Genomic DNA, 27,024 nt, shown 5'->3' on the forward strand with positions numbered 1-27,024 from the left:
TCTGAGAGCAGCTGCTTTATTCACTGATGGATTCTTTTCTTTGTATTATTACCTCATTAATAGCAAACATACTAAAATTCTGGGTTTGAATTACTTCTACAAAACTATGTAGTGTCCCTTTAAATAACATAAACAAATCAGTGAAGGTCTCATTTTTCACGTCGCTTTACAATCTGCTCACACACGACAAGTAAAATATTGATTAATACGTGTTTAATTCTGCAGATTGTTGCACAGAGCGAATAGTTGCATTCCACTTAAGTCTAACGCTGAGACAGCATATGCTAAGCTAATTAGCAGTAGCAGAAGTCTAGATCATAAAAATGTAACAATAACATTGATATTTTTTGGCTTACTGATAACAGCTGGAGATAAAACAAGTCGTTTACTTTGAGCTTTAGCCTAAAGCTAGCCATGTCTGTCTCACCAAATCACTTCCTTCTGACAGAATTCTTCCTTCAGCTGCATTAAGTGATGACGGCGTCTTTAACATGAACAAAATCATCTCTGCATGTGTCTGAAAGTGTCTGAGGGTTAAATTCAGTCAAAATGAAGCTATCAGACGTCACAGGTATTTACCTATATTTATTTTAGCTACTAAAAATAATGTAGGATGATGTTCATGACCTGCTCTAGGTGTTTGTGTCTTTGCATCACTGAAATGAGTGTTGTGCTCCATCGATCACACGGTGAAACGGCTGTGTGTGTGTTGAGCTGGTCGGAGAACCAGAGAGATGAAGAGAGGGCAGGAAGCAGTTAATACCAAGCAAATGAGGGAAATCCATTCAATCCTGCCGTTTTGTTAAATTTGAAATTCAAATGAACTGATCCGTTTGTGGTTTGGTTCACACATGAGGAGGCTGAGGATCCTCCTGAACAGGTCCAGGCTGTGCGTCATCACGTCGGTCGACATTATTAAGATTTACCTGCTCACATTCCGCTCAGTCCGATTCTGACGTGTATTTAAATGACTTATAAAATAGTTTAACGCACAGGAAGAGGTGTGTTTTTCCGTTTTGAAAGCCAGCATTTGTTTTGTGTGTTGAATGGGGTGAAATTGGGGAGGCAGTGGTGTCCTCCCCTCCCTCCCCTCCCTCCCTCCCTCCCCCAGGGCCGGCTGGAACCGCCCCAGGGACGGGATGGGACGGACCGGACCAGCCTCTCATTCATCAGCCTCTCCCTCTGCACGGCTTCACAACGCCAGTAAAACTTGTTCAGGATGCACAGCTGAAACACACCTTTAATCCTGACACAGCCGCTCAGGTGGCTTTAAACATCCATACACTTAAAGGTGCACTACGGAGTCCTGGGAAGAAATGTGATTCATTAAATAAATTACTTTAATTGGTAAGAACAGACAGATCTTCACACACTGATATTCTTTATCAAACTAAATAAACACAATCTCTTTCTTTTCATCACTGAATAAACAGAATAATCAGCCTAAAGTGATAATCTCACAGATTTCCATGTAAATAAATAAATGTTCCCTATTGATAGCTGAATGAGGTAACACAACGATGATTGATCCAATGACCCACTGATCAGAGAGAAGTCCACTGCACAGTTAGTTCACCCAGCAGTGGCTGGTCGTCCAGAGAGAGTCGGCAGTTTGAACCCAACGTCACAGATTTCTTTGTCCTGTCTCTGCTAGCGTAGTGAGCCAACGGCTAACGCAACGCGACCAGCCAAGACGATAACGGCGACGATGAAACAAAAAAGTACAAATCCAAAGAAACGGACTGACGTCACACGGGCCACACTGGATCTCTGGGAAGCACAGAGGTCCTAAAATACGCCAAGATCTGACCCGAGTCCTTCACAAAGAAATCCACAGCACAGCAACTTTAAAGGAGCACTACGTAGTTTTGGGAAGAAAGCTCTAACAAACTACACAACACAACACAGTTGTCACAGTGTTTACATGTGGCGGACCCTGCCACCTGTCTAGCTCCACAGTGTTCTGGGACCTCGTGTTCCTGTGTTTGGTGTAATTGTTCACGTTCTCACCCAGATGTTGATGACCCGGATGTTTGCACTGTGCCTGGTTCACAGCGAGCTCTGTGAGGAAGAACAGCCGCCTTAAAGACATGTTAACATTCAAGACCTCACCTGAGGAGGAGGAGGAGGAGGAGGAGGAGCTGCTCTGCTCACCTTTCCTTCAGCTGGTCTCCTACCTGTTGCTGGCTGATGCGCGCCACTCCGTGATTTACGACGACCTCGAGCGCAGAGTGTGGTGGAGCTGCTCTCTGATTGGTCGTCGGGCTCTCAGCGGCACTTCAAAGCCACGAAGAAGCTACAACTACTAAAGGAGCCGCCGGGGAGGAAACACACACTCATCACATCCAACCACCGCACACAGACACACACAGTCACCGCACACAGACACACAGTCACCGCACACAGACACACACAGTCAGACCAGGAGGACACACCATGGCTGCTACACTGCTCGGGGTAAGTTTTACTTCTTTATAAATGAAACTTTCTTCTTGGTTTAAAGTGAGCGTAATGTCCGTACAGCGCTCAGTGCGTCGGTGGCATTCAAGGAACACACTTAACGTCGTACTTTACAGCATTTTATCTCAACAACCATCATGACAGTGTGATAACACACCGATAGTATATATTGAGAGTAAATGCTTGCTGTGAGGGTGACAGCAGCAGGACGGAGCGGTGCATGTGGCTGTAGTGGACCTGCTGCACAGCCACAAACACTTGATCCAAATCAGTGACGCACTTCTTACAACTCAGTTACACATTATTAATCTACAGGATCCGCGTGGTGCCGACACATTACAGGCTGCCCTCCGTGTGTCTGACAGGTCTGAATGTGTGTGTGTGTGTGTGTCCTCAGGAGGAGCCCCGGCTGGGCAGCACACCGCTGGCCATGCTGGCCGCCACCTGCAGCAGGATCGGTGACCCCGGCCCTTCGTGCTCCCCTGCGCTCTCCGATGGAGCCCCGGGTTTCGTGAAGGGCTTCCATCCGTGGAAAGGAGGCGCCCCGAGCGCCGGCAGCCTGGGTGCCTGCTTCACTTCGCTCGGAGTTCCCCCCGGAACCCCCCGGAGTACGGACACCTCCAGCGCCTTCTCGGTGACCAGTGCCAGCTCTCCTTTTGGAAATGATTATTCGATGTACCAGACCGCTGCGCCGTCAGACAGCTCCGTCCAGGATCCGGCGCACACTCAGCGGTCCATGTTTCTCACCAAGTTCCCGTCCTCGGTGGAGAGCATGGCTGGGATTTATCCGAGGATGCACGCACACCCGTATGACTCCTGGTTCAAGCCCATGGGAGATGTCAGTAACGGCTCCGCTGCTTGGTGGGACATGGGGAGCAGCTGGGTGGACACACAGAGCCCGGCCGGGTTACCGTCTCCTCTGAGCGGGTACAGCTCTGACTACAGCTCCGCTTTCAGCCCCGGAGCCTCTCAGCACCTGCTCCCCGCCGCACAGCACCTGTTTGACGGCTTCAGGCCACCTGTCCCGAGTCCCTACACAGAGTCAAAGACGACCGGGGCACCTGCGCTGACAGGAAACCCGGTCCCGGTGGTTTCTCTCCCCGCGTCCTCCCGCTCCTCCTCCCGGCGCTACGCGGGCAGAGCCACGTGCGACTGTCCCAACTGCCAGGAGGCGGACAGCCTCGGCCCGGGGGGCGCGAGCCCGCGGCGGAGGGGCCTGCACAGCTGCCACATCCCGGGCTGTGGGAAAGTTTACGGCAAGACCTCCCACCTGAAGGCTCACCTGCGCTGGCACACCGGGGAGAGGCCGTTTGTCTGCAACTGGCTCTTCTGCGGGAAACGCTTCACGCGCTCCGACGAGCTGCAGCGGCATTTGCGCACGCACACCGGGGAGAAGCGCTTCGAGTGCGCCATTTGCCACAAACGCTTCATGCGCTCGGACCACCTGAGCAAACACGCGAGGACGCACACGGCGGACGGCTCAGAGGACGGCGGGGAGCCGGGAGTCGGGAAAGGGAGCAGCGACACGGACAATAGCCTCTCCGGGAGCCCGAGCCAGTCTCCCGGGCTGCACGGGCGTGACACCGTCCAAACCTCCGGGGGGCACGGAGCGGCCGAGTAGACGGAGCCGCGAGAGCAGCAACACGTGGGCACGGAGCGCGTTCCTGGACTCTGACACACTGAGATGGCACTTTATGGACTTCAGCTGTGGATGAATACGCGTGTCGTTAGCTCACCTGGTGACACGAAGCCTTGTGTGAAATACAGGTGTGCTGCAGCTGAGCTCAGGACTTCAGACACGATCATGTTCCTGATAAAGAAGGAGGCTGTGAAATGTTCTCTTAGTATTCAGTTTGGAGTGAAACCATCTCGTTACAGACTTTATAATAACACGAAGCTGTGATTTATTTCCACATGTCGGTCAGATCAAGACTCCGTGAATAAAACAGGACATTTAAAGACAAATCTCGTTCCTCATTATCTGAAGCAGTTGTTGTGGTTTTTTTATTTTTTTATTTTATAATTTATGACTATAAAGTATTTTTTTTCCCACTAATTGCTAAAATAAAACTGTACCAAACTAAAATCTAACATCTGTCTGGACTCTTCTAAACCTGGACCGTGATTACAGTCGGGCTCTCATGTCTTCATGCCGCAGGATTCTTTCAAATCGACTGTTTAATTTGATTGATTGATTTTTGGTGTGATGTTAGATAAACCTGGTCACATTTGTCCCATCAGAGTGTTGAGATGACGGCGTTTCTCTTCTGCTCTGTGTCGAAAGACTGATAACAGATGATTGATCAAATATTATATTTGACACAGTTTCTGTAACCGCCCTCAAATGTTGACAGTGATCAATAAGTCTGTGTTCACTTCAGACAGTCATTGGTTGTTGTTTAAAACAGCAGGAGAGCTTCACAGTCTCATATTCACTGTGAGTGATGTAGGGAAATGTTCCATCACATTCAGGCAAAAGTCACAATGCATTTATGTAAAATCATCATTGTTTTTTAGTGAAATTAAACAAAAACAACCTTCTCACTAATATGTGACTCATATCTCCATTATATCTGTCAAAATAGTTGAAATATGTTTTTTTCTGCAAATTGCTGAGCTCTAAAAAATACCAAAAGAATTTGACATAAAACAAACTGAATGAAATCATTCAGCAGAAACATGAGCGTGAAAGAAAAGATGTTGTGATCAAATGTTACTTTGGTAGAAAGTCACTGTATGAATTGTACTTGAGTAAAAGTCCTAAAGTAGCTGACATTAAATGTACTTAAGTATTAAAAGTAATCTTCTGGCAATAAATGTACTTTTAACTACAAGTAAATGAAACACACATGAACATGTACGTATAAACTGGCTGACTCGCTGTCATCGGCCGTGACGTCATCAGATCTGATTATCTGCTGATCACAATCAGTGTTTGTTATTTATTAATCTGATTCCAGATAAATAAATGTATTTCATAATGTGCTGGTTTGACTCTGACTCAGTCTGCAAAGTAACTAAAGTTACCAATAAATGTAGTGGAGTAAACTGTTTGCCTCAAAGTGTATAATACTCAAATAAAGTACAAATACCTCGCAGTCGTACTAAGTTCAGTACTTGAGTAAATGTACTTAGTTCCTTCATCCATCCACACAGACGAGGCGCTTCAGTAATTATCATATATTGAACCACAATAAGTTGAAGTCAAAGACAGCTGTGGACACGAAATGATAGAAAAAATCTCGCACATTTTATTGTGATGAAAATCTTCATGCTACACAACGAGTCACATTAACAGACAGAGAAACGAGAGAGGAAAGTGCTGCTGTTAGCCCGAGCTCAGCCGGGTCAGAGATGATTATTGCTGAATTATTCTCATGATCAGAGATAAAGAGACCGCTTCATGAACACAAACACTTCTCACTACCTGCAACTCAAGCAGCCTTTTCATAAAATACAACAGTCAACATAAATAAAAAGAAGAAAAATCACAATAAATAATAATTAGTGTTCTTGACTTACAGTACAAGAGAGCAGGCGTCGCTGTAAACAATACTGTGTTAAATAAAACTCACAAAGAGGAACAGGAGTGATCTCACATGCAACCAGCCCAGCATGGAGGCTGATGTCAGAACCTTCAGGGCTCACTGGTACCACGTTAGAGTAATGGTTCTGGAATGATCAGCAGATGCATGCGGACACAGTTCCGGCTCTGCCACACGAACATATCCATGAAATACTCACCAGTTAGTTGTCAGTATGTTGCTTTTTAAAAGAAGAATGCGTTCCAGTCTATTGTTATTCCAGTGTTGTGGATGTGTGACGTCTAATGCCCAACATATATTGACCCGGTCCCTTCAGACCCACCGGTGCAGCTCTCCTGCCCCCCTCAGGTCTCAGTAGTATAATGCAGAACAATTGCTCTAGTGCAAGTCTAACCAGATTATCAACAGCTGACAGTCACAGCGGATTATAATCTCACTCATCATGATAGAAAAATTACATAAAGTAACACTATTCTGTAAAACAGTTGATCAGTTCACACAAATAAAATGCAACAAAGAAACTAGAAGACGAGACTCAACATCTCGTCAGTCCAAGTCGTTGGTGTGCTTCCTGAGTTAAAGGGTAACGCCACCAATATTACACATCAAAGTGTGTTCAGTGTCGGGGAGAACTACTGCATATGTGAAAAAGTAGTGTAAAGTCTTCTGTGGCTCCAGAGGAAGCGGCATGTGATCTAAAGATGTCCTCCATTGATGTCAGTCAGTGGTTAAATTGCATTATGGGTAATGTAGGTGCTATGTTCGAAAAATGGCACAGCGTCCTAGGACTCATTATGGACAGTTTAAAAACAAAAGATGAGAAGCGATGCAGCAGAACCAGAGATATCACATCTTATATGTCATTAAATCTTCCTTTTCAAATCCTGGTGACTACATTACCCACAATGCAACACACACGCAGTGTCCTCTGGAGCCAGAAAAGGCTTTATACTACTTTATCACAGATGCAGTAGTTTCCACCAAGACCTATAAACACATTTTATGTGCAAAATTGGTGGAGCTACCCTTTAAATCCCAGGTAGGGCTGCACAATTAATTTAAATACTATTAAAATTGTAATATGGCCAATCACAGAAGCAAGTACAAACCTCCACATAAGGAAACATGTTTGTCTAATCGTTCTTTCAGTGCAAATAAAATGTTGATGCAACAAGAATCATTGAATCAGATCACAATCTTGATATCCGTCAAAATAATTCAAATCCTTTTTTTGGATGACATCATGCAGCCCTTCTCTCAAGGAAACAGGTGAGGTCAGTAATGGAACATGTCGTACCCAAGCTGGCCACAGGGGGGCAGACTAAGACAGGGAGAGAACGGCTGGAGCGTCACACCTTCACATAAACATGTAGTGTTTTACTGTAAAATCATAAATAGAAGCCTTGATAGAGCACAGATGCATCTACCCTCACCACACACACTCTCTGCGTCTCTCTCACACACATGCACTCATAAGTTAGAGCAGTGATGCTGCATGGCTGAAAAGTGTGGAATGATCACCTTCGCCCTGCGGAGGAAGCAGCCTTCCCTGCGGCGTCAGAAGAAGAACAGGTGGGCGACTTGTGCTCTTTGTGTCATCTAGACTTCCAGGATACTGGCCACATTAGTCACACAGTCTCTGAGGGTTCGGTCAGTTCTCGTACAAATGTACCATGGAGGTTTCTCAGTTTAGTTTTCCATTATCACATTCTCCGCGGGCAGCTGGTGGAAGTTTAATGAAGCTTAAGAGGCAGAAAAGAAGCGACTGTCCTTTTATATGTCTCTACTGACTTCCCTCTGACCTTTGACCTCTGCCTAGTACTGCCAAGGGTCACCGAGGGGCATCTTGGGAACCTGGATGTGCATCTCCACGGGGTGGTCAGGTGGACGGTCCCTCCTGTAGGTGACTGTCTTCTCATTGGTTGTGGGGATGTATGACAGGTCCTGAAGAGTGACAGAAAATGCAGTCGGTAACGTCATACTTGATTTAGTGCTGCATTTCTAGAGATGTTGTTCTTTCATGAGAGCAGAAGCTGAGAAACCCCCTTTAATATCAGCATTTTACATTTCATGTTAAACCTCAGAAGTGTTTGTTACATTAGTTAATCTTTGAGGAAATATGTAATGCTTCACAACACTTGCAAAATCCCCAGGAAGGATAAATATGTGCTAGATTTCCCCTGAAAGTGGAATGTTACATCTGCTACATCACCAGGGGATGAAGCTCCTTCTATGAACTCAAATGTTACCCCGACAGATGCATCAGTCTATATTCTGCAGTGTCATTAAGATGATCTGTGGCAAACGCTTAGCAGTAAATGAGAGGTTCCAAACAATCCACATCACTTCAGACACTCATAACTCCAGAACCGCCCCGCACTCAAGTTTCCAACATTTCCTCCTTCTCAGAGGTGCAGTAAGTCATCGTAAGGTCACAAATCTGGACACTGTACATGTTGATCTGGGATTTGAGAGGAAATGTAAAATACAGCTGCAGCTCCAACAGCAGACTCAGATTTCTGGTTACACACTAACATACACATTAACAAAAATATCCCAAAGAATTGAATGGTCCTTTGCTTCTGACGGCTCCGGGGAGACATTAGCCCCCCTCGCTTCAAACCCCTGCCGTGCTAACCATCGCCAGCTCTTTAGGGCTAACCTTTCCAGTGCAGTGATAGCCTCGCTCCTCAGCGGCGCCCCCTGGTGACCTGCCTCTCTTCTGCAGCAGCAGCCGGGACACGGCCACCACCACCAGGCCGCACAGCACCGTGAGAGCGCACACGCTCAGGAATGTTCCTACCAGGCGGCTGCTGCTGGCACACTCTGCAGACACAAACATGAGCATCACTGTGGAGAACTGAGGCCTCACCGCCACACACAACACAGTACAGAGACCAGGTGCAGTCTGCAGACCAGGTGCAGTCTGCAGACCAGGTTCAGACTGCAGACCAGGTTCAGTCTGCAGACCAGGTTCAGTCTGCAGACCAGGTTCAGACTGCAGACCAGGTTCAGACTGCAGACCAGGTTCAGACTGCAGACCAGGTTCAGTCTGCAGACCAGGTTCAGTCTGCAGACCAGGTTCAGTCTGCAGACCAGGTTCGGACTGCAGACCAGGTTCGGACTGCAGACCAGGTGCAGTCTGCAGACCAGGTTCAGTCTGCAGACCAGGTTCGGACTGCAGACCAGGTGCAGTCTGCAGACCAGGTTCAGTCTGCAGACCAGGTTCAGACTGCAGACCAGGTTCAGACTGCAGACCAGGTTCAGACTGCAGACCAGGTGCAGTCTGCAGACCAGGTTCAGTCTGCAGACCAGGTTCAGACTGCAGACCAGGTGCAGTCTGCAGACCAGGTTCAGTCTGCAGACCAGGTTCAGACTTCAGACCAGGTCAAAATAACGATAAACAAACAATATAAATATGTTTTTAAATATGAAAACAGTTCTTAATCTCTCAAATCAAAACACACCAACAGATATACAGTTTCATTCACTGACATGTGTTTGTCTTTGTGATGACTCCGTGTTAGCCAGAGTCCATCACACACACACTCTCAGATCTAATATAGAAATGGAGCTGATTCCCGTCTATTGACTAGAAGTTACACATTTATAATATCGTTATAACATTAACACAGTTTTATCGTACAGTTAGTTCACAGACAACTTCTTATATTTACTTTCACTACTTTAAAACTGAAATGTTTCCCTCACCAAAAAAGTTAATAACTTTTAGATGTTTTAATAAAGTAGATGAACATTGAAACATGAAACATGTTGAGGTAACACGTGTGTTTGTGTGGATCAGAGGGCAGCTGAGTGCCAACAGAACCGTCTCATCAGGTCACGAGGTCACAGTTTCACTTCTGTTAAATTACCCAAAAGTCACCCAAAAGTCTTCAGTAAAAGTAATGTTATCATGTTAAGATCTAACTTATATAACCCATATGAATAGTACTTGAGTAAAAGTCTTGAAAATAAAGTAAATACAAGTATATGAAAATAAATGTACTTAAAGCTGCAGTCTGTAAGTTTTCTTATCAATCTAATCAACAGAATGTCAAGAAATAAGAGTTTTGACTTTATGAGATATTTGTGTTATATTGCAGATATCTACTGAAGCTAGCATGCTAACCATGAAAACAACACCAGCAGTACTGTAGTGCACTGTGCTCCCACACTGAACCACTAGATGCACGGCTAACTGAGCTAAGTGGCTAAGTTAGCGGTTACTCTTGTGGTTCGCTGCCCCTGTTTGTTTTGATAATGAAATCGACAGGCGGCCAATTTGTACATATTCCAGCTTTATGTATTAAAAGTCCACTTCTGACAATAAATCAGATCAGTACCAAAAGTACAAGTAAAAGTGAAGTATACCTGTAACTACATGTATATATACTGTGAACTAAGACATGCGTGATCATCTGCCTGACCGATTATCAGATCTGATCTTTTACACTTTGCTCTTTTTCTTTTTTAGCATTTAATCTACGAGGTAACGAAGTGAGTAAAGTAGTTATCACATAAATATATGGAATAAAAAGTACAGGGTTGCCCCCAAACTGTAGTGGAGTGGAAGTATAGAACGTAGAAGACAATGGAAATATTAATTTACTATAAATAACAAAAAGTACATCAAAATCGTACTAAAGTAAAGTACTCGAGTAAATGTACTCATTTAGAAAGAGTGTTGGAGTGGCAGCTGTGCCAGCGGTGATGTCGGAACAGTCAGCTGGCTGTGTGTCTGCTGGGGAGCATGTGTGGATGACGGCTCGTCACTCCTCACAAAGAGCCCAAACACAGCGCTGACATTTTGTAACAGGGTTACCATGGAGACCTGGCTCCTGCTGCACCGGGAGGAGGAGTGGGCGTGAGCAGGAAGAGAGCGTCCCGTTGGGTGGAGGGTGGAGGCTGGATGAGGGGAACGGGCGAGATCGTGGGGTGGTCTGTGTGTGTCTGTGTGTGTGTGTGTGTGTGTGTGTGTCTGTGTGTGTGTGTGTGTTGTGTGTGTGTGTGTGTGTGTGTGTGTGTAGGGGGGTGACGCACAATGAGGAGCACTGTTCCAAAAAACGGGAAGGCGGGGATGAACTGTAACACTTGGAAGTGCAGTGATGTGTGTGTGCGTAACCCAGTGCATGTGTGAACTAGGGGGTTTTAAATAAGCTGTGTGTGTGTGTATGTGTGTGTGTGTGAGTGTGTGTGTGTGTGTGTGTGTGTGTGTGAGAGAGAAAAGTAAGCTGGAAACTGATGGGAAATCTAAAATACAGCTGTAACACTGACAGCAGGCTTGCTGACTCAAACACCCCAGGGTGCAGCAGTGGTAGCAACGGAAGTGACCTCGAATTAAGGTGTGTGTGTGTGTGTGCGTGTGTGTTTGTTTGTGTGTGTGTGTGCGTGTGTGTTGACAGTATACCTGGTCTTGTGCTAATGCGGAGCTGGGTCTGACCAGACTGCGAGCTTGTTTGAAACCGATATCGACAGCCGTCATTACTGATGAACAAACACTGAATCCACTTCTCCCCTGCTGGACCTGAGAGAGAGGGGGAGGGAGGGAGAGGGAGGGAGGGAAGAGGGGAGGGAGGGAGGAGAGGGAGAGGGAGGGAGGGGAGAGAGGGGAGGGAGGGAGAGAGGGAGGGAGGGGGAGAGGGGAGGGAGAGTGAGGGGGAGAGGGGGAGGGAAGTGAGGGGGAGAGGGGGAGGGAGGGAGTTGAAGTGAGATGTTTTTCAGTCCAGACATGTTCAGAACCAAACCTCCAGTGAAAATCCTCCAGAACTTCTAAAAACTAAAAATCAATGAGAGCAGCATTACAAGCAGGCTGCTGTGTTTTACAGCTCTTCTGTTCGTACCTGGAAGCTGCACCGATCAATACTTCTATACCACTCTAACAATAGATCAGCACACCATGGAGAATGTGTGCGAGGCAGCGGGCAGAACCCTCTGCTCTCTTTTAGCTCATTGTTTTGCTTTTCTTGGGTCAGGACTTTGGAGCATTTAGTTGCTATAGAACTTTTTTGTTCAGGAGTTGATGGAGACCGAACCCTTCTAAAGTGGTTCTGTGTCTGCTGGATGTGTACGGAGGCCTCTGACCCGACTGTAAACCCGCCGTGACGTCACACAGCCAGTTTGGCGTTGTGGCTGCTGTCACCTTCAGCCAGCAGTGACCACGTTTGGACGAGATGGTGGAGATGATGATACCGACTGGATCCGATGCTAAAGCACATCCTCCTTCAATGGGACCATCAGCTACAACATGAGCGTCGTGCTGCATTGAAGAAGAGCTGAAACTAGCGCTTGAGAGCATGAACTCATTATGAAACTGTTCACTGAAGTAATAAATTAAGTGGGCTCATTTTCTCAGTTTCCTCAGGGTCCAAAAATAATCAAGAGCAACCAAACCAGCAGAAATCCTCCTCTGCTGATCTCCAGTGGTTTAGCTTCTCACCACGCTGCAGTGATGTCGACTTTCTTGCTGACCGGGAACATTCCTGTGAACGCCCTCCGATAGATGGAACAACAAGTAGGAGACGGTGAAAGTTTGGTGCCTCACCTCCCGACTTTCTCTTCATATAAGCAGAAACATGGCTGTTTATTCACTGTAGTCGGGTGATCGGGGAAGAAATCATCCACTTCACTGCAAAAGCAGGAAACTGCACACAGCTGGACGGTTTTCAGAGCCTCTCGGCAGCCCTTTTACTTTCTGCCATAACTGAATTATGTCCTGACCCAAACATGATAACGCTAAAAAAAGCTGATGCCGAGTCCTCTGTTCTGATGGTCATGGATCACAATGGCACCATACACAACATGTGAAGAGTTAATGGGGAAGGAAACCAGATATACGTCACGACTTTCTGTGAGCTGGTGCTCATTTTTTACTTTTTTGTCCTGCCCCTCAAACCGCTGGACCTAGATTAGTTAGATGTCATTTATTATCGTTAACCCTGATGACAAGTCAGAAAAGGCTCCATTTTCAGGGTGTTTGTAGGGTGAGCACAAGTGTTGAAAGATTCTATTGGCTAAACCGGCCGTACCTGGTACATCCTCCGTGTAGCCCACCAATGGGGCGCAGGTGTTGTTGCAGTGTCCTCCTTCTTTTTGCGTGAGACCGTGAGACAGGTGGCAGTCCACACACCTCCTGAGAGACAGACAGGGAGAGAGATTCAGCTACCAACTGTTCTGTAAGAGCTCCCATCATGCTTTGCGGTGGCACACAGAAACTGACAGTACCAGTTTGATTGGCAGGTGCTCTGGCAGGCAGGACATCTCTCACAGAAGTCTCCGTAGCGCCGAGAGTCGTCACACACACATCTGCCACACACACATCTGCCCCGCCCGCTGCACAGCGAGCCGTCAGCTGACCGGCAGGTCGCCGTGGAGACGGGACACCCGCAGCTGTCACCCGTCCAGCCGTCCTGGCACACACACCGTCCTGACACACACACACCCCTCCCTGAGGCACACACAGACACACACAGGGTGTTACAGAGGTCCTTTATGAATGCTAATGGCTTGAGATTATTTCTGCAGTGTGCTCCTCACCTCCACACACCAGGCCTCCTCCGTACGGGCAGGAGAATTCGTCTATCTCGCAGTGCTTCCCGTACACTGCGCCCAGCCGGCTCTGCTCACACACACACCTGCCACACTCACACACTCCCCGACCGCTGCAGTCCACGTCGGCTCCGTCTGCTCTGCAGTTCCGGGTTGAATCTCTGTTTGAGTCCTGAATTAGTCCGGGATCAGGCCTCGGCCCCTGATTGGTGCTGTCTGGCGTTCCGCTGCACTGTGATTGGCTGTCGTCATTGCAGCGCTTCGTCGGGCCGCAGCTGCAGCGACATTTGGAGTGGATCCGGATCACGGTGGATTCGTTATATCCCACAGGGCGGACCGTCACTGTTACATCCTCATCTTCACCGTGGTCGGGACACGAGTGCATGCCGATGGTGATGTTGAAGAAGACCTGCGTTGGAAGACAAACAGGTGATGCTGGGTGCAGACTGAAACATGGCAACAACTGTTGAACGGATTGCCATGAAATCTGTATGAAACATGATAAATCTGAACTATCCTCTGACTTGTTTTACTTTTAGTGCCATCATCAGGTCAGAATATTGAATTGTTACATGTTGACGTCCCCATGAGCCTCGGAGGTTCTGATAGTGAACACGGTAAAGATTATACCTGCTAAACATTAGCATGTTAGCGTTGTCACCATGAGAATGTTAGCATGCGGAAGTTAGCATTTAGCTCAACAAACAGCTGTGCTGTGATGTAAAGTCCTCTGTAGACAAATAAGATTTATTTTTTTAATTTTAGAAATACCCTTTTAGAAAGACACTTAGCTTGGAGCCTGTAGAGCCGACTGTAGATTAATGTAACACAACTTCAGTATTAGAGTCTGCGTGTTCTACATGGTTCCCTGTATGTTGGACGATTCATTTTCAAAGTTTGAATGATTATTTTTACAGCATGTGTGGAGTTGATCATATCACTGACTTCCACGTCTCTCTCAAAAACTTTTTTTTACTTGTGTTTCTAAAACCAGTTGTCCTTCCATCAGTATTTATTTCTTAATGCATTTCTCAATTCTTCCCTCACTTGGTTTTATTATTTTATCTTCATTAAGTTGTTGTGAGGGCGCTTTTAAGACCTCTATCACTCGGTCCTGATATATAATGTCATTTGAATTAGATGATGACACTTAGAGGTACCTGTTGCAGTTTCTGAACACTAGCAATGGTGGTTTCAGACTCTTCAGCTGATCTACAGGTGGCAGAAACACACCAAGACACAATAAACCTGCACCAAGAGAGGCAGGGAAGGAGACGCCAAGTCCAAGTCCAGGTGTTACGATGATGAAGTTGTTATGAAATGAGTAACACTGAAACTAAACAGACATTTTGTTTGTAAGAAAACTCCACAGAGCACCTGTGAGGCTCTCTTGTGTTGGACGAGGCAGAACAGGTCAAAAACATACACCACACCACAGATAAATGATTGACTATTTATCACACATTTACTTCTCGAAAGCCTGCTGCTGCTGGAAGTCAGACACAGTTCCTGAGAAAATCAGCACACACGTATTTCCCTGATACAACTCCTGCCGTGAATCTGAGCGGCCACGTCTCACTGCCTACGATCTGATAAGAGTTAACGAGTTGGGAAAATCACCAGGAACTGGATTCTTAAGACTTACTGTGAATAATTGCTCTATTGATGTGGTTGGAAAACTGCGAGCTTTCTATAGGTGGGCCTTCTGCTGGATTTTTTTTAAATGACTCTAGTAATTGTGGGTACTTTCCATAATTCACTTAAATCCACCCATGGATTAAAAGGCCGAGCCTCGGTCTCTTTGTACAATAGAGTCACTATAGAGCAGTGATTACGCATCTCGGTGTTAAGAGTCCCATAAGGTCGAGCAGGAGAAGAGTCTCGTCAGGAGTTTAGGGAGTGAGCAGAAAGAGAATTTCCTGAAAATGCTATAATTAGTACCAAAGGTTGTTACAGAACGTCTGACAGAAGACCTTTGTGTGATCATGACTACAGCGGCAGCAGAGCTCCTGCAGACACTGAGGAGGTGCAGACTGCTCTAAAGCTGTTTTTAGGTGAGAGCAGCGGACATCCAGCGACCTACTTCTCAATATAAATGTCCTATTTGTTTGTATAAAGACTCTCATATCAGGCAAGGTAAGGATTTTCGGACAGGAAGGTCATGGAATCACATGGAAATGTTTTCCTGTTTTCCAGCGCCTGTAATCCGCTCACATCGGATTATTTAACAAATCTTCAGCTCTCAGTGACGCATGTTTCTGTGAGCGTGTTCTGAAGCGTCAAAATACAACCAATAAATGTCCGCTGACATCTCCGGGGGATGAAATGAAGCTTCCTGTGTAAGTACATTGAACTAAATCCCTGTATGAATCATGCGATTAGTTACTGACGGTATGCTGCTGTTATCTTTTACCTTCTGGCTGGGCTTCACCCCCGAGCAGCCCTGGTCCTTAGCAGTGGATCCGTCAGGACAGAGAGGAGACACAGACACCCAGTACCTGCTGGCTGCCTGGTCCTCCACTGACACCGACACCTCCACCTCTGACAGCAACCTCTGGATGGGCGAGGGCGGAGAGAGACCACAGAGCAGCGTTACATTCAGCATCTGCTATCAAGAAATGGTTTTAAAGTCGCCGTCTGAAAGGAAACTTATCACGCTTTGTTGTTTTCCAGATGTTCTTCTGATGTAAATGATCTTGAACGTTAAAAAGGTGAAAGACTGAACCGGCTGACAGAAGCTCCTTTCTCCCACAGAAAACACTGCTCCTGAAACGCCTCGTCAGCGGCCCCACCTCTAATTCTGTGACTTTGTGACATCACACTACGTCACCATGTCAAACATTTGCAAAAATCATGTGTAGTGGTTAGTTTGCCACGCAAGAATTCATCATAGCTGCTGAGCTGAGTCAGGCATGTGTGAGCTGACCAATCAGAGGAGACCATGTATTCGGGAGGGGGGCCTTAAAGAGACAGGAGTGTTTCAGAGGGGGGGGGGGCGATACAATATCTGGGTTGTTTTGAGCATTAAATCCTGTAAATGTATTCAGCAGTAACCCAAAATAAAATGACAAACCTGAAAATGAGCATGATGAGTCTCTTTTATGCTCGGATGAAAAGAGAGTGAGACTAACAGTGATCGCTTCAAATGTAAATGAATATAATCCGTGTGAGAGAAAACTAATGAGGCAGGAGAGAGAAATGGAGACAGAAAGCGAACATGTGATTAATTAAAGTTGTCACATGTCCTCAGAAAGCCCTCATTGTTGCCCTCCTTCTGAAATACAGGGGCTTTATGGGAACCAGGGGGAGGGGCCAAAAATAGCATCTTTGTATTCATCCATGATTAGGACACATGGTTTCCGAGGGGATCTGATAGCTATTATAATGCCAGCTTCTGTTCGGGCCTGCTGTTTGTGTATGCATGTGTGTGTGTGTGTGTGTGTGTGTCTGTGTGTGTGTGTGTGTGTGTGTGTGTGTGTGTGTGTGTGTGTGTCGGCACGTATGCGGGGCTGTTCACCCGGATCTGTGGATTCGGCAGATTCTCGAAGCAAACAATGGAGCGCTGTGCCTGAGGCAAGATTATAGGCCAGACTGCTGCCAGCAGAACGAACAACCAGTCTCACACACACACACACACACACACACACACACACACACACACACACACACAGGCCCTCACCCCTCCATAACCTCCTGCTCTCTGTCATTAGGCCCTCAGCGACCACAAACATCTCCAATCATCTGTTTTCCCAACTTCAGAATTAAAGTTTGCATAATAAAGTGTGGAACCTGACTTCCCAGGATGAATATACGTAGAACAAACATCCAGCAGTTTCACAGATTGTGTTGCAGTGTGCTATCATTACATCTTCATGATTTAACACGGCTGACAGTTAGAGTTCATGTTGCCTCAGCAGCAGATCAGTGGACTTCATGCCTCAACACCTCTGATAACTGTGTGGGTTCATGATCCAGCTGCTGCTGCTCTCTCCTCTCTAACCTGTCCATCTCTCTATTGTCTACACAGTGAGTAATTCACCAAGGCAGACCAACGGGATCTGAAACTGAGAATAAAGCAATTCCATTGAAGTTGCAGAGGAAGCAGGAGAGTGTTCTGTACCTTGTATGCGTCCACCACCAGCTCTATGAGGTTTGGAGCCTGGAAGAGGCCTAACTTTCCCAGGTGGGAGCCGGGCAGGAGGCGCACCAGCTCCTGGAGGAGCGAAGAGAGACGAGGGGAAGAAATGCTTCACATGTTGGAGCTCAGAAGAGAAACATCTTCACAGACCAACTCTGTTCAGACAAACTCTTTACATCGTCATGACTGATAAACTGAACAAACAAACTGACCTTAAAGCACAAAGTTCATACTGTTATACTTTGTTTATATGTGGCGGACCCTGCCACCTTTCTATCTACACACAATGTTCTGGGGACATTATTTTCCTCTAAGAACAGCGTGTTCATTCAGTTATAAAAAATAAATGAGGTCGTATTATTAGCTCATTAATATTGTGAATATTCAAACCGTGAGTTTGAGTTTTAACGCGGTGGGAGAGATTACCTCGTACCACTGGTACTGCTGCTTCTCCACAGCGAAGATGGAGTAGATATGGTTCTCCAGCAGCTTCTCAGACAGCTGACCCAAACTGGGATGGTCCTGAAGAAGATGCAACCAACACATGAAATACAGATATAATACTTAATATGCAAGTTTAAGTACAGAGCTCACATCCACTTCAGCCTGCAGCAGAGCCAGACACAGCAGTTAATCAGCTAATTAAACAATAATGAGTTGTCAACCATAAAGTTAATAAGTAACTATTTTTAAGAATGGATTAAAGGTGTGCTATGTAACTTTCTGTGATCACAGTTTAGTTAATATTATCATAACTCCATGATCTTTCTGTCATATGATCCTCTGATGTTTAATAAACACAAATGTAAACATAACAAATCTACAGTCTAATCCAGGCCTGCAAAAAGTTGTGTAGTGCACCTTTAATTGGTTTGAGTCATTTTCTAAGTGAAAAATAAGTTTGGATGTGTGAATCCTCTCTGGTTTCTTCACTCCGCTACCACAATAAGAGTGACTTTGGAAAGACACAAACAAGACACTGAGAACGTCTGCTGGGCCACAGTTTTAACAAATGTTTGACACTCTATTGACTAAACAGCTCATCAGATCTCGAGGTAATAATCAACAGATTATTCCACAAGGAACATAATCATTGGTTTAAAGGAACAGTTTCACTTGAGGGAAATAAGCCTATTAATTTTCCTGGCAATAGTTGGATAAGAAGATCAATATTCATCTGTGCAGTAAATACAAAGCTACTGCCAGCGACTGGCTACTTTAGCTTAGCTTAGCAAAAAGACTGGGAGCAGGGGGAAACAGCTAGCCCGGCCTAGCAGTGTCCAAAGGTAACAAATCTGCCTGAGCACCTCTAAAACTCACACATTACCACCGGCACAAGAAACAGACACGATGTGGATTCACAGCGACTCTTTCTTGGCCGAGGGAATAAATTGGAAACTCTGCGTGGCGTTTATCTGCAATCAGAGTATCACGTTTTCATCTAGTTATCAACACGCCAAGTTAAAAGTTTCAGCTCCTTCCAGCCTGACTGCCTGGTAGGTTTCCTTCTCCTCTCACCATCTTAGTGCTCCCTGTGTAGACGTTGTTTTCCAGGTGACACAGGCCGTCGTGCGGCGTCACGATCCCTGCCAGCCGGCTGTCCAGGGCCAGGTGAGACGGCTGGTCTGTCATCAGGAGCAGCAGACGCTTGGCCTCTGGCCGCCAACCCACCGCTTTCTGAAGACAGGCAGTGAACAAACAGGACAGAGTGTGAAAAGTTTGGAGACCAAACAATCGATGAAGTCGAACCACGCCGTCTTATGTTGGTGCTAATGTGTGTTCTGTTTCTGGTGAGTAGTTTAATAGACTGTCACATTTTTCTTCTTTTACATCACTAGACAGCAACATTTACACAACTGATGTGGGAAATATGTGCACGCTTTCAATTCTGAAGGTTTGCACATGTGGTAAGAAAACTGCAAATTCAAACCATTTAGTCATCTGAACTAGATTAGTTCCCATGGTGACCAGCTCTTTCTGTTACTCCCAATTAAAGGAGAACCAGCCAAAATTCTTGCACGAGTCACAGAGTCTCCTTCTTTATGTCTGTGACTCGTCATAGACTGTGAGAAAAACGGGTCAGTGTGAGTCTGTGTGTGTGTATTTTAGGAGACCCAGTGAGCTTTAAGTAATAAGTAGGCCTGACATAATGGAGAATCTATTTCAGGAGTCATGATGACCACCGTGGTGTTTCCCTTCAGGCTGGTTACTCAGGCCCCCTGCAGGCTGTGAATCACAGGCCTCCTGCAGCCATATAGCATAAGGAACTGTGTGTGCATGCGTCTGCCATACCCCAGCACTGGTGTCATTACTTAGTGGGATTCCAGTGGTAACATCCAGTGCTGAGTCAGAGTGCCACCATTCTCCCAGAATAAAGGCCTCTTTCACAGCATGCAGACTTACTACCGAATTGCGATCGCACCTCAATTTTCTGAACGTGTTCAAGCCTCACAGCAAAACTGGTCAGACCGAACACAGCACTGACTTATGGTCGACAGGTGGTGCAGATTTGTTCGCCACAACTTGGGTAGCCCTCGACCGTTGACCTTGCATTATCTCAGCCATCTGTATGACTGTAGCTCACCCTATCTGGCCCAGAACCCAGGCCTCTGTCACGGGCTACACTCTGGACCACCTGTGGACCATAATTCATCACTGTGTTGGCTGGCCAGAGCAATTCTGCGATGTGGAAGGAATTTAAAGTAAACTGAACAATTCGTTCATTAAAGCAGATTCATTGGGCTCCCCAACACCCCGTCTCCTCTCATTGGTCAGTTCACAGATGCCAGAGCAAGCTGCGCTAAATCAATTCTTACGTTCCGAACTAGCTGCAAGGCATTAACTTATGCAAATGTGTGACATGGTGTCGTAGTGTGATGTCACAAAGTCACAGAATTAAAGGCGAGGCTACTGCTGAGGCATTCAGGAGCAGTGTTTTCTGTGGGAGAGAGAAGCGTCTGTCGCTGCTGAATTTGACCTTTATAACTTTGAAGATCTTTCACATGCATGAGCACATTTATAAAACACTGAATGAAAGGCAGTAAAAATGTGACTCCTTCAAACTGAATTGCTTCGGTAGCTTTTGCTCTTTGTTGCGCACATGTGTGGCGTTTGTGAGCCTGACCTCCATCGTTAGCATCTGTGTATATTCACCTGGCAGACAGCAGCCTGCAGCATAGCATCCAGTCCTCCCTCAGGTGTGTCCATGTTTCCGGAGATGCGCTGGCGTTTAATCGTACGCGTGAACTCGCTCATATTTCCCGTCATGCCTAGGACGTGATGGAAGCCGTGGGCGGGACGACAGCGGATCTCATAATCACTTGTAGGAGACAGACCAAGAAGGTTTTTGAAGTGAAACACAGTGAGAAAAAAACAACCGGAACAAATGAATGTCAAAAGCCTGTTTGTTGTTTCTGACGGCTCGTCATCATTATAATGTTGCAGGTGACAATTCTCTGCCTGAGCAACAAAACTGGGAGAAATATCTGCGGATGTGTGTTTAAATAAACTCTCACGGCTCTTCTGGACTCATTAAAAGAAGAAAAAGTTACTCGACTGATATAAGAAGACCAGCAGTGAATCAGGTGTGGAGAGGATTACAACTACTTTTCTTAGCAATCAATAATCCAACCAACAAAATCTGTGTCTTACCTGCAGGGGTTGTTGATCTTGGAGGGATGGACGTTGATGTAGGGGGAGACAGGTTTGTCCACAAACGAGCCGAAGCCGAGCCAGAGGTCTGCGGAGTGCTCCGTCATACGGAGAGACAGAGCCACGCCGACGGTCTTCAGCTGCACCACAGAAAACATGCAGACAAGGGAAGGATGTAGAAACACAAGCAGCTGTTATCTGTGATCGTATCATCAAAAACTACTGCAGAGTTTGTGTAAAGCAGTTGGGACTATTCTGGATGTAGTTATGTAGAAACATTTTTTTTTAAAGTACAATTATCAATAGAATGTGTAGAAATAACAGCTTTTACATTAGGACATCTGTATATTGAGTTACAGAGATATCTAATAAAGCATTAGCATGCTAGCTAGCTAGAAAGTTCATGTCCCGAACATCAACAGTCCTCTGATGCTCTGAGCTCCTGCTGCTGGACCACTAGCTGCGAGGCTAACTGAGCTAACAACAGCTACAGTTAGCAGCATTTAGCTGACACTTTGGTGATATGCTCACCCCCTTTTTGAATCTGATAGACAACAGCTGGCTTATTATTTCATATTGCACCTTTAAACCTTGGATATACTCAACATTTGTTCCTTAAGACAAGAAGAATGAAATGCCACAGCTCTGAATCATCGGACACGTCTCCATCTGACTGTCGAGATCATTTGAAGCAAGTTTTTGTGGCAAATCAACATCAACTGCTTTGGAGCAAATAAACTAGGCGTCCTTAACGTAGTGTCACTAATGGTTGTCAGCACAGACTACATTAAACATGGACGTATTAAACTGAGTGGAAGAAGTAAAGGATCATTCGTTGTTGTCATTGATCACATGTACCAGTGCTGCTAACAACCCTGTTACTGTGAGTAATGTGAATGTCCGACTGACTCACAGTCACTCGAGTTACATGTTCACTACATCAGAACTTACTCTGAACTGTACTGTACTCTGATTGTACTGTGAGGCGCAATACATACAATCTTTCATTATATTATATAAAATATTCACAAGAATTAAAAACTGAAAGTTTTGACATAATGTCAAAGACGTGTGTGTTGTGTTGCAGAGATGTTTATTGTAGTTAGTACGCTGATCAGCTAGCTTCTAGCTACTGTACATTAAAGAAAATGTCCCGATCCGATGAGCTCCCCGTTGGGGAAGAGTTGACTGATAGCTGCAGAGTTAACTAAGCTTACGAGCTAATGGCGGCTACAGTTAGCAGCAGTTAGCAGCTCCTCTGGTGATATGCTCCCTACTTGATTTGAGGATGAATTTGACAGGTTGCTAATACTTAAATATTGCTTCTTTATCTCTTTTCAGGCTCATGGAAACGCAGCTGTGAGGAAACTGACCGCTACACCTACATGATCAAGGTTCTCCTGCATAGATGCTGATACATCAACCAGGTAGTACAGATCCACTGGATAACGCTCCAGCTGCTCCACAGCCACAATGATGTTGGCCTTTGAACCTGGACACACACACACACACACACACACACACACACACACACACACACACACACACAATGAAATCAACTTGCCAACCACAAACTCAATTAGAAATCATTAGGAGACTCAGAAAGTCCCCGTCATCTACCTGGTCTTAGGGTGATGCTGATGTCTTGTGGGGACACCTGCGTGCTGCTGACGGTGGCGTTGACCTCCACCTTGATCTCTGACCGCTCCATGAACTCCACCTCGCAGCCTCTCCTGAGCAGGTTCACTGGCAGGTCGCAGCGCAGGCTCGGGCCCGCCTCATCCAGAAAGTCCTAGAGATCAGACGAGGTCAAAAGAAAAAATGATAAATTAAAGAAAACTGTTTGACTGTCTCTAATCCAGATTTTATTTGTTTTTTTTAAATGGGAAATAACAAAATGTAAAAAACAACACAGAAATAAACGACACAGACGGAAGAAGCTGCCAGCCATCGTAAAGATTATACAGCTAAGCCGTCTTTAGGATGGTATCATTGTAATTACATTGGAGAGACGAGAACAAGTGACACAAACAAGTGGGTCAGCTTCAGCGCCACATCGTCCTCTGGGTCGCCACAGGCAAGACGCACCAACGCTGGTAAGTCTGAGAGCATCATGTGAAATGGAACAATTGAACTTTGAGGTCTTTATTTACTGTTCGCTGTGCGTCCGCTCACACACACAGGGAGCTCGTTATCGCGTGTTCCCTGCATGACGAAGTTAAAAAGCTCTTTGGTTCATTTAACCTGAGAAAACAACCTGAAACTGGTTTCACACTGACTCACTTTGGTTTCATTTTTCGTTTCTGTCCCTCTTCTGGCCTTTGTATTGATTCTCGATGAAGTTACACAGACAGAAGTACTGTAATGAGTCTGTTATGTCATCCTGAAGTGACTTATCAGTTTTGTGTATCAGGAAGGAGTGTCCTGTTTGTGATTCGATAGACCTCATTTTCTTTCTCAGGATATGATTTAATCATCACTTCAGTGAATAAATCTAGCTGTAAACAACCTCTCTGACTGTTTCCACGACGACGCAGCACAACAGCATCATGCCTTACAGCTTTGTAGTGGATTAGTGACCTTTGGTACTTTAGTCTTCTGAGAAAAACACTGACAAATACAGTGATCAGTGATGGAAACATAAAACTAGACCATTCAATGTCTGTATTTAAACTATTTCTTTGGGTGTGATGGGCGCTGGTGGATTGGGGGGACAGAGGGGGCCGTCCTCAGGTACCCTTCCTACCTGCTGCTGCCTCTGACCCTCAAACATCCTGAGTCCATGTCAAGTCACATGACCAACAAGATTGTGCCACTAGGGAATGAAATAGCGCGAATAATCAGGATTACTTTAACTTTATCACAAGATCAAAGCTGCAAACTGCCTACAGTAAAAAGCTGGAGCATGTCCTGAACCTGAGTGTGCTCCACTGGGTTTATTTACGGCCGTCCCTGGGGATAGAATTTGTCCTGCAACAACTCTGAGAGTTTCACAGCAACTTCCCTGGACTTTCCTCTCACAGTTTACCTCCCACATTTACAACTCTACCTGCCTGTCCAAGCGTCTGTAACTGTGTGTGTGTGTGTGTGTGTGTGTGTAGGAGGTTAGAGACATGCTGTTTGAACGCTTTCACAGACCAGTGAGCCCGGCCCTGCTTAATGATGTCAGTTAGGGTTAGTGTTCATGGCTGGAAAGCACCTGAAGTCTGTAAACACACACGTGTTGATGGTCTAGTCTAGCCGGTGTGGTTTGTGTGTGTGTGTGTGTGTGTGTGTGTGTGTGTATGTTGTGACTGGTGTGGCTCTGGGAGGCTTAACGGCTTCCCGAGGTCTGATTCGGGGTGGGCTCTTTACGAGACAGGGAAAGGAAAGAAGACAGATACTGATGTAGAAACACGGCGGCGGATGCACCCAGAGAGAGAGAGAGGCAGGGATGTGTGTGAGCTCCTAGACTAAACACACAGATAGAAAGTGTCTCTGTCTCATGAGAGAGCATGCATGGAAACACACACACACACACACACACACACACACACACACACACACACACACACAGGTCATAGGGCAGCCTGCTTAGCTGTAAAGTGCACATTATATTCTCGTGTGTGGCATCAAAGCTTTGCTGTGTGTCATCTGAGGAATGCTGCTGAGTGTCTGCCACTCTCTCTCTCTCTCCCTTCTTCTCTCCCCCCTCCTCACAAACACACTCTTTTATACACATCCTACCTCCTTGAAGCACCAGGCACACTGTGGTCCACGGCCGAGACACTCTGTGCAAGAAGAGACAGTAGGAGACCAACACACACTGTCACCTGCAGGAGGAGGGGAAGGAAGCCAAAGATGGAGAGGAGGAGGAGGAGGAGGAGAGGAATCTGTGATTAGCATATGAAAGAACGTGTGTGTCAACAGTCATTAGCCATGCAGCGAGCCGCTGTGGATGTGCAGAGATCTCATGCTCATTGTCCATGATGGAAGCAACACTGAGGCCACTCAGTACTGTCAGCCGGGAAACCCGTCTGTGAGTGTGGGAACAGGTGCTTGAGTCATTGGAGTGGTGCAATGGATCATCACACACACACACACACACACACACACACACACACACACACACACACACACACACATACTCTCTCTCTCTCACACACTCACCTACCCACACACACACACCCACACATCTAATCGAGAGCCAATCAGTGAATGCTAGATGACGCTGTGACAGATCGCTTTTATGCAGCGTTGACAGAAAAATCCAGCAGGATGAAGTTTTTTTTATCTGACAGAGGGAGCGGGATGGACCTGAGGCTCACTGAGCGGCTTTAATGATTCATTCAAATGATTAATCTGCTGAAGATCCGATGATTCTCCACAGCCTCTCAGCGAGCAGAATGTAGGACACAGACATGCTGCAGGTCCCAGCATCACTAACGAGCCTCCGACCCAATTAGCACTCCTGGCTGCAGGCGATCTCCTGAATAGGTGAAGCTTTTAACTGCTAATTAAAGCTGATCAATAAACACGAGGGCGGTGGTGGAGGCTGCTCCAGCTGCCTAAAGCAAAATAAATGCGTGGTAGCTCAGAGTCTCTCAGAAAACATGTGATAATGACAAAGACCGATGATGTCCACGAAGAGGAGAAGAAGTGAAGCTCCTCCAGACCCCCCGCAGACAGCAGCGCTGGGCGGGACTGGAGCTGATGTTGCGCAGTGATGCCTTGACAAGATACAAGATGCGGGCTAATTGCTGGGATATGATGTAATTGGCCCTAATGAGCCTCCACTCACCGGCACCGGAGGCTTCTGCGCGGGGAGCCGCCAAGCAGCAGAGCAGGAGACACAGAGGGACGCTGCCGCATGCGCGCAGCCAGGAAGTCATATTATCCTGTCCACACCGGGAGGTCCACACCGGGAGGGCGACCTGAGCGAAGCGGCGAGGAGGCGCGGGGACAGCGGCTGGAGCTACTGGAGAGGAGCGCCGTGCGTCCGCCGCCGCACGAACAATAGCCGGGAGTGGCGGACCGAGCCGCGGGGCATTGTCGTTCACCCAATAACCTTGTAATCCCGGAGAGGTATTCACATCCCTCCGGGGTAAATCAGCTTACAGGCGCGCTCCCCCCGTGGACCACGAGAGGAGGTGAAGCAATCTGCGGAGTGCTGCGGCGAAGGCGCAAGTTCCTCCATCGATTTCCATCCAGCCGCAGGTGTGCGCGACGTGTCCCCGCGTGCTTCACAGCTGATGGTGATGGTGATGAAGAGGTCTCATCCCGGGACAGAGCGGAGCGGAGTTACACTGACACTCACACACACGCACACACACACATGAGCACCGAGCATTAAGCAAGCCCGCGCTGCGTTCAGCCGGCGCGCACCAACAGGCTGACTGAACATCCCGCAACACAGCCGGGAGAGGGACCGCGTTTTAACCACTGTACTGAGTCAGGCAGGCGGTGCCATGGCAACGTTTCTGTATCAGAGAGGGAGGGGGGTGAGGGAGGGGGGCGAGTTAAAGGGGGAGGGAAGAGAGACAAATAAGGAGAGAGAGAGAGAGAGAGAGAGAGAGAGAGCTTACTACAAGGAGTCGTGGTGGGTTGCATTCCAAGTGAACTGTGGCCTTGAATTGAACACTGATGTTTATATTGCTTCTTCAGGGAGCTCCTGTGTGTGTGTGTGTGTGTGTGTGTGTGTGT

General features: G+C 46.6%; 2 protein-coding genes and 1 long non-coding RNA gene across 3 annotated transcripts; 2 read left to right on the forward strand and 1 right to left on the reverse strand.

Annotated features, from left to right (window-relative positions):
- The first annotated feature begins 2,144 nt into the window (after positions 1 to 2,144).
- Positions 2,145 to 5,445, forward strand: sp8a (sp8 transcription factor a). The gene is made up of 2 exons (XM_030411259.1): positions 2,145 to 2,457; positions 2,858 to 5,445. Exons 1-2 carry the CDS (start codon positions 2,437 to 2,439, stop codon positions 4,079 to 4,081), a joined length of 1,245 nt encoding a protein of 414 aa, XP_030267119.1. The 5' UTR covers positions 2,145 to 2,436; the 3' UTR covers positions 4,082 to 5,445.
- Positions 5,446 to 5,688: 243 nt separating this feature from the next.
- On the reverse strand, positions 5,689 to 26,797 carry itgb8 (integrin, beta 8). The gene is made up of 16 exons (XM_030412929.1): positions 26,123 to 26,797; positions 25,069 to 25,154; positions 22,963 to 23,134; positions 22,728 to 22,834; positions 21,343 to 21,482; positions 20,845 to 21,010; positions 19,210 to 19,368; positions 18,118 to 18,213; positions 17,674 to 17,766; positions 15,967 to 16,107; positions 13,542 to 13,962; positions 13,230 to 13,452; positions 13,034 to 13,137; positions 11,416 to 11,532; positions 8,668 to 8,831; positions 5,689 to 7,949 (listed from the first exon to the last, which is right to left on the reverse strand). The coding sequence occupies exons 1-16, from the start codon at positions 26,211 to 26,213 to the stop codon at positions 7,821 to 7,823; spliced, it is 2,409 nt and encodes an 802-aa protein (XP_030268789.1). The 5' UTR covers positions 26,214 to 26,797; the 3' UTR covers positions 5,689 to 7,820.
- On the forward strand, positions 13,887 to 16,125 carry LOC115579409 (uncharacterized). Its single transcript, XR_003983642.1, has 3 exons — positions 13,887 to 13,982; positions 15,750 to 15,892; positions 15,995 to 16,125. It is a non-coding gene; the product is annotated as an uncharacterized LOC115579409 (long non-coding RNA).
- Positions 26,798 to 27,024: the final 227 nt, after the last annotated feature.

The sequence above is a fragment of the Sparus aurata genome, chromosome 3 (assembly GCF_900880675.1).
Source record: "Sparus aurata chromosome 3, fSpaAur1.1, whole genome shotgun sequence".
Classification (NCBI taxonomy): Eukaryota; Metazoa; Chordata; class Actinopteri; order Spariformes; family Sparidae; genus Sparus; species Sparus aurata.